This window comes from Mytilus edulis, chromosome 9 (genome assembly GCF_963676685.1).
Source record: "Mytilus edulis chromosome 9, xbMytEdul2.2, whole genome shotgun sequence".
Classification (NCBI taxonomy): Eukaryota; Metazoa; Mollusca; class Bivalvia; order Mytilida; family Mytilidae; genus Mytilus; species Mytilus edulis.
This window is the reverse complement of record NC_092352.1, coordinates 19703645-19714856: the sequence shown is the minus strand read 5'-3', so window position 1 is coordinate 19714856 and position 11212 is coordinate 19703645. Positions and strand designations below refer to the sequence as shown.

General features: G+C 31.2%; 1 protein-coding gene across 1 annotated transcript; it reads right to left on the bottom strand.

Moving 5' to 3' along the window:
* Positions 1-741: 741 nt before the first annotated feature.
* LOC139489607 (multidrug resistance-associated protein 1-like) lies at positions 742-11014 on the bottom strand. Its single transcript, XM_071276207.1, is given in 21 exon segments — positions 742-1468; positions 2314-2508; positions 2831-2997; positions 3238-3396; positions 3691-3837; positions 4079-4180; positions 4624-4750; positions 4939-5138; positions 5713-6023; positions 6197-6416; positions 6740-6822; positions 6825-7092; positions 7406-7573; positions 7825-8001; positions 8169-8295; positions 8578-8644; positions 9519-9603; positions 10040-10186; positions 10343-10480; positions 10683-10748; positions 10942-11014. Coding segments are annotated over 20 exon segments (3069 nt in total). The 5' UTR covers positions 10740-10748; positions 10942-11014; the 3' UTR covers positions 742-1344.
* Between the last annotated feature and the right edge of the window lie 198 nt (positions 11015-11212).

Below are 11212 nucleotides of genomic sequence, written 5' to 3'. Positions count from 1 at the left end.
AATGTTTCTTTCTGTTTATACATCTCTAACTTTCAAATGTATAGGTTTTAACGTTTTTGGTAAAGGTCCATCCACTCATCCACTCACTAGAGACATATTCGGTGTTGAACAAGGTTCTTTGACCTATAATGGTTTACTTGTTACTAATTGTGTTTGATGGCAAGTTGTATCATTGGAACTCATATCACATCTTCTTATATATATTGTGAATGTTTTGGCAAAATATTCTAGCTAAGACTACTATAACGTCATCGTAGTCTCAGACGATAAATGTCACACTGCTGAAACAATAGAATCTAAATTATACTAGTGCTTGTAGACATTAAAAGGTACTTGAGACACATTTCTATATATTTTTTTTCAAATAGTCAATCCTTACTTTGCTATGAAGCAATATACCTGCATCATCTGCGTATGTTGAATGTTCATTGTTCACATTGTTTCTCATCGATATCTTCAAGGAAACACAATCAATATAATAAAATCTGCTCCAAACTACAAAAAGGTTTCGGGTGCCATTATGACTTTGTCGATAGCTATTCGGAACATACTTCTCCATAATTGTAAAATTATGGAGACTGTTAATGTTACTCTCTCTCTCTACACCGATTCATCTCCTAAATTTGGGAAGGGAATGATCTAAGATGCCATACCATTTTACTATTGCTACCTTTTGAAAAGGGCAAGTGAACAGTTTGATAATTAGAGGCAAACACAATTCAACAAAATTAAAACAAGCCATCTATCGTCACATATTTATTAAAACAAACTTATTTCAAAATGTAAAAATTCATAAAAACAGATTCAATAATGAAAATAACAATAAGGTAGGTACCCGATAAAATGCCAGCTAGAAATATTGAGATAAAGTATAACAAATAAAAATAACAAATGTTAAAAAAAGAAATATTGCAAAAGAAATGAAATATAAGTTATACATTGAAATAAAAAAAGGATAATCTATATTGCACTAGATAATAATTGAACTCCAAATTCTAAATAGAAAAGATCTCATGGACATATTCAAAATGAAACTGTACGATATAAATGAAATAATTATTATTAGAATCAATGATTATGAAATCGATGATTGATATGTGTGAATAATTTTAATTCTCCTTATGGAACGCTTCATCTATTGCAATAATGGCAAGAAAAAGCATTAGCATACAGGAATGTTTCCTTATTTAATTACTGTTCTCCTTTCCTTGGCTTGGTCGAAAACAGATACGTGATCAGATGGTCCCTTTCTCTCTCAAGTGAAATACTCTGTTCATGATCAACTTCACCAAAATATGTTCTCTTTAGTCAAGTCACAAAGTATGTTTTAATTGATATGTATCTTTATTCGTTGCTTTTAACCAATCCTGCATCTTTAGCCATTCCATAAAACATACTTTCACAGTTATCTAACAGGTTTGATGGTGTGTCAAATTCACTTATATTTCCAGCATCAAGGACCATTATTCTGAAAGGGAAAATATGATATAATATTTGGTTGTTATGATTATAAAGATATCATCTCTCATGTGACTTATATTTCTCGAAACTTCAGATTCAATAATTACCCCTTTAAAACTTTGCCATTTTTTTCAACAATAAATTGAAGAATACACCTCATGTATCCTTGGAAGATTATTTCGGTCCTTCATAAACAAATAACGAGATGTGGTATGTTTGCTTTTGAGACAACTATCCATCATACTAGTAGTCTAAATTACTATAAAAAAGAAGATGTGGTATGATTGCCAATGAGACAACTATCCACAAGAGACCAAAATGACACAGACATTAACAACTATAGGTCACCGTACGGCCGTGTATTTAATATACTGCAATAGACTAAATCAGCAAAACCTAAATCGTAAAGTCAACAATGATAGGCCCCAACATGTAATAAGATATCGTTTGACTGTGTGGAATATATAAACATGTAGCCACGTCCAGTGGAAAATGTCTCGAACAAGATGGTTTCCCGCTTACTGCATGCTAAATGTCTAATGGTCATTATGGGACATCAGTGTACCAGGGTACTATCTATGTCCCTAGTTGTTTTTAAATAACCGTCCAAATATTGACACCAGTCAATCTTTCATGCAGAAAAAAATCTATAATTTAATTGCTAATTCGTTCTCATTCTTAATATGCATGCAATGTTTGCTACTGTATATTAATCGAGCAATCTGGTTTATTAAATCAAATTTGCGTAGTTTTTAGTAACAACGATAATGTTTCCTTTGTTTTATGCATCGAGTTACATGAATAATTACAATGTGTTAACACGTATTGTGCTCATCAATTATCAATGTTTACCTTGTGTAGTCCATGATTGTGTTGAGTCTGTGTGCTATTGTAAGGATTGTACAATCTGAAAACTCTGTTCTAATAGTATTCTGTATTAAATCGTCTGTTTCTAAATCTACAGCTGCTGTAGCCTCGTCTAACACCAATATTTTAGTCTTCCTCAACAGCGCTCTGGCAAGGCACATAAGCTGCCTTTGTCCAACACTGAAAACAAACTCGAATTTAGTTTCACGATCTTATTTTTTTTTTGAAAATAATTGAATTAGAAAGAAGTTATTTCATATTGTTTTTATATATGGTTTTCATGTTTCGTTAGAGCATATGATACTGTTAATGAACAACTTATCAGTTAGTCATTAAAACGTTCATAATCTATTTGACTTTTCTATCTTTCATTTAACCCTACTGTAAATATCGCATTCAATTATGATTTTAACCTTTTATAATGTCTTTGAATATGTGATGTACCATTTATTCAAAATACATATTCAAACAAAACGTTATTGTATTGCGTTTGAATAATTACCTAAAATTTTCTCCTCCTTCAGAACACTTGAAGTCTAATCCTTCGTCCAAACCATCAACAAATTTCTTTAGATGAGCATGTTCTAAAGCCTTCCATATCTCTTTGTTACTGTACTCCTCAAATGGATCTAAATTCATTCTCATGGTCCCGGAAAACAAGACAGGATCCTACAAGAAAATTATATTTTATTTGAATGAAAAATATTATTGCATAAAACATTACCAGGTTAAAACAACTTTAAACATTTTTAGTTTGTATAGTAACTGTAACTCATTTTTTCTTCTTTAAAAGGTGGAAGGATCTTTTAAGCCGCGTTTTCTAACATTCTACATTCATTTGAATCTATTTACTGTCAACAACTTTATTTTACTGAACCAAGTTGTACCAAAGAAGGTTTGAATATGTACCTGTGGTATAATAGTAATTTTAGATCTCAAATCATGAAGACCGATCGTTGATATATCAATTCCATCAATGATTATCTTCCCTTTAGCTTTTTCAAGGATTCTAAACAAAGCCATGGTTAAAGATGACTTCCCGGCACCAGTTCTGCCAACTATACCAATCTATAAAAAGATAGAAATACATAAGCATCATATAATATTTGTCAATTTTCTGGTATAATATTGTATATTAATTATGAAAAGAATCTCCATCATAAAACAAAATCATTTAGTTATTGACTAGATACATATTGATGGACACCTGTATATTTGTAAAGGCATTACGTTAAGGCGAATTAAATATATGTTTGGGTTTTTTTTTATTTTTTTTCGGGCAGCTGTCTCATTGATGTATTTTCAAAGTCCCAATTCAACCATTTGCAAACCAAAAATTAAAAGTAAATAGGGACAAATTACCTTTTCATTTGGTTGTATTTTACATGTGATTCCCTTCAGCACCAAGTCTAGGCCTTCCCTATATCTTACGCCATAATCTTGGAATTCTATGCATCCTATCTCTGGCCAGCTTGAACTAGGTTGCTTTTCTGGAATTTCCCATGCAGCCTATAATTAGTGTAAAAGAACTAATTAATGTTTTTCTTCATTTGAAGGGATTCTTAAGTGCAAGCCACCAAATGATACGAATAAAAATGTAAAAAAACAACTTTGAGAATACTAGCTTACTAGTATCTATTTCATGAATATTAATTTTTGATTTCTAATTTATAGTTTATCTAATTAATTTTAAAAATATATGTAAAAACATAAAAAAAAAAAAAAGATCTACGAAGGTTGAAATATATACCTCAGTTGGAGTTTCTGTATATTCCTGGATCTTTTCGATCGATACTGTGTTATTTTCTAAATCAGATATTACTCGTACAACCCATTGCAAACATCCGGTTATCTGAAACAAAATTATATATTTTAAAGACGTCAGAAAAAAAGATAAATATTGATATTATGCATTTGATCGTATTTAGTTTTAATGTTCCTTTGGTATTATACGGCTCTTTTTAACAATGTTTTATCAATTGTCAAAAATCCTTCGCTACAGATTAGTCTTCTGCATTTTTTATCCATGTTTTGCACTGGAACTCACTTTGTATTCCATTGCGATGTGGAGAAGCTAATATCAGGTAGAAAATACTTTATTGAATGTCAAAATTTAAAATCAAAATTCACCGAGGACATAATACGAGTAAGAAAACACGTTTACAAATTAAAATTTCAGATAATGCAGCTATTGAAATTTACTGCATAAATTTTATCCTTTTAACTTATCATAAGAAATTGTATATAACAAACTATTCAAAAGATATATAAGAATCTGTCTTAAATACAACCTACCTCTAAAGCATATGTAATAACAAGTCCTACTATTCCTGCAGACAGTGTAGCTTTTTCAAGCACAGCAAATATACACACAAACAATAAAATAAGTGCTCCCATAAACTGAAGTCGAACCGATAGCCATCTGTAAAAAGTGAAGTAATATATAAGAAATATGTTTGTAGTTGACTGGTCACAAGAAGTCAATTTATCTTTTGTTTAATAATTTCCTCTACCATTTCCTTAAGAGTTTTGATGGTTGTTGGTTTTTGTTTATATAAATATAGAGTACAAACACAATTGAAATATGAAAAAAGGTTATTAGATCCTTACCGGCTTACAACTCCTGCGGAATTTTGAGCTGTTTTATGTGCATCAATACGTTCTGCTGATTCATCAATAAATCTTCCTTGTTGATTGTAAGCTCTGATTGTTGATGTTCCAGAAATAGTTTCAGCAAATTGGGAGTAAATTGGAGAATTTGCAGATGTCTCAAAACGTCTCAGCTGTGTCGAAGTTACTGTATAGAATCTCTACAAAATTATAAACAAAATCAACATGATAACTGATATCTTATAGTGTGTCTGTTTATATTCTAATGTTACACCTCTACATGAAGTTGGGATGATGGTTGGCGCGTGTTAAAACGTTTAAACCCGTTGCATTTGTTTTCACCTGTCCTAAGTCCGGAATATATTGTTTAACGGTTGTCGTTTGTTTGTGTGGTTCATATGTGGTTCTCGTTTCTCATTATTTTATATATAGATTATATCGTTGGTTTTCTCAATTGAATGGGTTTTACACTAGTCATTTTTTGTGCCCATGATATTTTGCTGTTCGCATTGTGTTAAAGGCCCTACTTTCATCTATAATTGTTAACTTTTATGAATTGTGACTTGGATGGAGAGTTGTGTCATTGCCACTCATACCACATCTTCTTCTATCTATATATGAATTCAATTCAACTGGCTCCTTTTTCAGTGAAAATTGAAATGGAGGACCAAAATGCTGAATTGAAAAACCTTAAAATTTGACCACAACAAAACGTTTGAAATATTTAAAGCAACATCGCTCAAGGATTAAAAATAGAAGATAATGATAATTTACCTGAAGTATGAAGTAAAGGATTGTTATTGGCAAAAGAACGCAGAGAAACTGTGGTGTTCCAAAACATATTATCACGGAATTACAGATGACTACAGCAGCGCTGATAATACAGTCTTTGAATTGGTAGATGATCTCGTTATCTATTCTGGCAACGTCATTGGAAAAGCGATTCACTATTCTGCCTACTGGTGTTGTGTCGAAAAAGGTCATTGGTGAACGTAGAATGTTTCTTAGAAGATTTTTATGAAGTTTTCTTGATGCATTCATTCTTGCAGTACTGACACCATATCCAACAAGTAGTAAAACAAAACCTAAAGAAAAAGTCACAAATCTTTGTTAAAGCCGAATTTAATGTTAATTATTTTACAACTAACCAATTAAAACATTAGTATTCAAAAAATATTTATCCAGAATAAGGAATTCTTAAAAAGAGCTCCGAAAAAAGGAGTACAGGTTTTGGAAAAATAAATGAAGCTGTTATTACCTTGTAATGCTCCGATTCCAGCATAGACACCAAGACGCATATTTCTCTGTGTTGTATCAACAGTCCCATTGATGTGAGTTGTGTTATCACTCGTCCATCGGCTAATCCACACATCAGAAGACCGACTTAGTATTTCAAATGCTATATTGAATATAACGATAAAAACACTAAGTGGAACACCAATGGCACTCATGTAGAACGACATCACTGCACTTCTAGCCTGAAAGTCGTTATATATTTGCTTTCGTTAGTTTATGGATATCAAATTGATTGCATACAAAACTTATTTCCATATTTAATTCCAACCGGAAACAAAACAAATTAACCGGAATTTTCTAGATAAAAGAGGGAGGGATAAGATAACAAAAAGGACAACACTTTGTTAAGAAGTTATGAAGGATCATTTACAGCAAATAAGTAATTGATATACTATTATATTCATATTCATTTTTGAATGTGTGCATTATCAATACAACCAATATTTGTTGGTTAATGTTTCCTTGTATACATTCACAATAAAAGTAGATATTCAAATTTTATTACCTTTCCTGATTCATTGGATTCATCATCAATTATTTTATCCACGGTTTTATAATCGGTTTCGTTAATATCATTTGTTGTTTCACAGTCTTGGAATTTTCATCTTTTGTTTTCACAATGTTGGAATTTTCATCTTTTGTTTGAGATAAACCAGAAGTCTCGTCCCTCTCTGGTAGTGTTTCTTCCTTGTCACTTCCTTTGTTAATCATATAATTGTCAAGAAATTCTGCAAATGCTCCTTTATGGTCAATCAATTCTTTAAAGGTTCCCATTTCTCCAATTTTACCATCTACCATTGTGATGATCATGTCTGTTTTGGGTAAAAAACTAACACCATTTGTTACCAAAATTCTTGTCTGAAAATCGAAACAAAAGTAAATTAAACCAATACTAATTTTAAGACTTCGTTTGATGTGAATATACTATTTCCCTATTGCTTTGATGTTATTTGTCTAAGGTCTATGGAAACTTTGATATTTCAACAACACTAAAGACATCTCGGTTTTAATCGTTATTTATCTTTAAAGGATAAATATAAAGGAAAGCTTAAGGGAGGAGTCTCAGCAGGTTCACAGTTCAAAACAAACAACTAAACAAAAGTATACAGCACATTCGATGATAAACAATTTCCGATATTGTATAATTTTATTAAAGTTAATGTCAAAGTACCTTCTTTCCTAGTTTTCCTTTCTTGTCAAGTACTTCATCAAATATATGTTTGCCAACGTGAGCATCTACAGCACTAAGGGGATCATCAAGTAGATAAATATCTGCATCCTGATACAATGCCCGGGCTAAACTTACTCTCTGTTTTTGTCCACCACTTAGATTAATGCCCTAAAGAATAGAAAAAATACAAATTATATAATATAGATATAATACATATAGAAATTTGATAAATACTTATTTCAATATTTAAGATATTTAATTCTTTTTTATATATCATTGTCCTTAAAAGTTTTGTCTTTTACTAACATTGCAATTTATATTTTTTCCAGTCTTAATAAGAAACACACTTGTGTTTCATTGAACATTTCTTCATAGCTTTTAAATGTCAACAATTACAATATAAAGGAATTTATACGAACCTTTTCACCTATTTCTGTCTGATCACCACCAGACAACATATCCAAATCAGTACGAAGTGCTGTTGCATTGATGATATCGTTGTATTCACTTTTATCCATGCCTTTTCCAAACAAAATATTATTCTGTAGTGATGCATTTCTAATCCAGGCTTGTTGAGAAACATAGGCTACTGAACCCTATAAAAAGAATATAAGTGTAATAATACATCAAGGCAAATATTCCAAGAACGAAGAATTAATATACAATCTTTGAGAAAGAAAACAAAAGTGATTCTAGAACAAATCTTATCAGATGAATTTTAAAAGTTGACGGACTTTGAAATAGATATTTAAATGTAACTAACCTTCAGATTGACCTTTCCAGACATAGATTCCATTTCTCCTAAGATAGCTGACAGCATGGAAGACTTTCCTGAACCAACAGATCCTACGATAGCAACAAATGATCCTTCTGGTATGTGGACATTGATGCTAAAAATCAAAATACATTGACATTATAATGTACAAACTAAACTAGCTAGTACAAGTATAGTAACTAAAGTGAAAATATAAAAGCTGTTTCTTGTAAGAAAAGCAAGGCTTATGTATGTGTTTTTATCAGCTGTTTATAACACAGTGGTCGGTAAAATAAAATATCGTAATAAAATTGTTTTTGGTTGTTTAGTTGATCATGGCGGGTATTAACTATACTGTTAAGCAACAAATGTCAATACCTTCATTAATTTGCAAACTGATTTACTATTTACTACTTACTCTTTCAACATAAAATCATCTTCTTTATTCCATGCAAATGTTCCACTGTCAACTGTGACTGCATTTTCTACAGAAGAAAATATAACATTTATTAATTAATGTAAAAGATTTTAAGTGTTTTTGATTGAAATATTCCAATATAGTGTATTAATTATATCTATTGTGTCATATATTGAAATTCACCAACAAAATATATCTGTTTTTGCAAGATGAAAATTCCATTGATATAAACGAAAAATGTGTGGGAAGTTCAACATGGTGTAGGTTAAAAGAGGGACGAAAGATACCAAAGGGACAGTCAAACTCAATGGTGTAGGTTAAAAGAGGGACGGAAGATACCAAAGGGACAGTCAAACTCAATGGTGTAGGTTAAAAGAGGGACGAAAGATACCAAAGGGACAGTCAAACTCAATGGTGTAGGGTAAAAGAGGGACGAAAGATACCAAAGGGACAGTCAAACTCAATGGTGTAGGGTAAAAGAGGGACGAAAGATACCAAAGGGACAGTCAAACTCAATGGTGTAGGTTAAAAGAGGGACGAAAGATACCAAAAGGACAGTCAAACTCAATGGTGTAGGGTAAAAGAGGGACGAAAGATACCAAAGGGACAGTCAAACTCAATGGTGTAGGTTAAAAGAGGGACGAAAGATACCAAAGGGACAGTCAAACTCAATGGTGTAGGGTAAAAGAGGGACGAAAGATACCAAAGGGACAGTCAAACTCAATGGTGTAGGTTAAAAGAGGGACGAAAGATACCAAAGGGACAGTCAAACTCAATGGTGTAGGGTAAAAGAGGGACGAAAGATACCAAAGGGACAGTCAAACTCAATGGTGTAGGTTAAAAGAGGCATCGATTGCTGAAATTAACTCTTTAAATCCACTTTCATACATACAATATACATTTCAAGGGAATTAAAATTTCATATTTCATAATGATCTTACTGTTGTCGTGGTTTCTTGTCACAGCTTCTTCATTTAGTTCTTCCTTGTTCAAAAATGCTTGGATTCTTTTCAAAGCAACATTGGCCTAAAATTGATAACGTTCCATGCTTAAAATTCTATTTACTAGGATTCTCAGTATCTTAATCTTTAGAGTATCAGAACTGTATACTCTAGAACTTTTAAAAGGCATTTAAAGAAATTGTAATTTTGAATTCTCAAAACTTTTAATTAATCATCCGTGCTTCTTAAAACATTGCAGTCACTTTGTTTTTATGCACCATCCAAAAGGAAATAGTCTATGTCATCATAAATTACGAAATACCATTTTTATTTGTTACAGTAGATTCACGCTATGTTTATCTTAAGTAAAATAACAAGCTCAGTGTTTTGTATAATAACAATTTTAAAATTAGATTTTCATAGTTATAGTTAATCTGTTGGATTTGTAATCTGATAAACAATATTTTATTTTCATGCTCTATATTTTCAAATATTTTGTGAATTGATTATAAAATAATTACCTGGACGTAGTGATTTACGATGTGAGGCAATGCATTCAAATTCCAGCTAAGCATTCCAAATAAAGACATCGCCACAAAAGCTATTTCAGCAGTCAGCACATTCTCAGGGTCGATCAAAACATACATGGCAAATGTCCCCAATGAAACCTAATAAAATGCAGAAAAACAAATTAATTCAAAGATCATCTGCTATACTGTTATTAAAAATTACTTTCAACACTAATCTTAAAAACTGACAAACATTTCTAATTATCTTTTAAATTCTTTTTTCATTTTTCTTTCGAATTTAACTTGAAAGCTTACCAAAAATGGCGTCAAACACCATGCCAAATGCATACAAGTACCAACAAGTGCTTGGTTTCTGATGACACCCATTTCTTTGTCACGTATCGTTGATATTTGTTTCTCAAAGGAATCCTCCCAGGCATAAAGTTTCAATACCTACAAGAAAAATTTGAGCAATTAACAACAATGATTAGTGTAGACAGTCGTACTATGGTTAGTTTAATAGGAACATTTTGTTTTTAATCGATTCAAGCTTTATTTAAACCCTTTTATTTTTTTATAATATAAAACATCATATATCTTATATTGTATTTCCATAACGTAAGTCGAATGCATGCCGAAATGGAAAAAAACTCACCTTAATACCATTCAAAACTTCATTCATCATTTTAACTCTGTTGTCTTTCAAATCCATAACCTCTAACTGAAAAAAGATTTAAAATAATTATAAATTATAAATTTAATCATTCAAATATTATGATTTTAATTAGTCTTTGTAATTTTTCAAAATTGAATTAGCACCTTATTGGAAATATATTTAACTTGAGCTTATATCATGAGATAAAATACATTGTTGATTAAGAATAAAGGAAAAAGTTAAAAACTATTTAACTTACATGCAAATCTTTTCCTTTTTTTAACCAAATATGAGTTGAATGGAATGTGAACAACTACGATTCCAAGTCCAATGAATGCCGAGACGCCAAGTGTCTGCCAAAGTAAGAACAACGTGGAACAGAACATAAACGGTATAGTCCAGAGGAAATTTATATTATGGAAACAAGTAGAAATTCTACCAGCATCAACAGACAGCAAATTGACTATTTCTCCTGATGTTGAAGACTTTTTTGCTGAGTTGGAAAGTCTAAGGGTCTGAAACAGAAAATG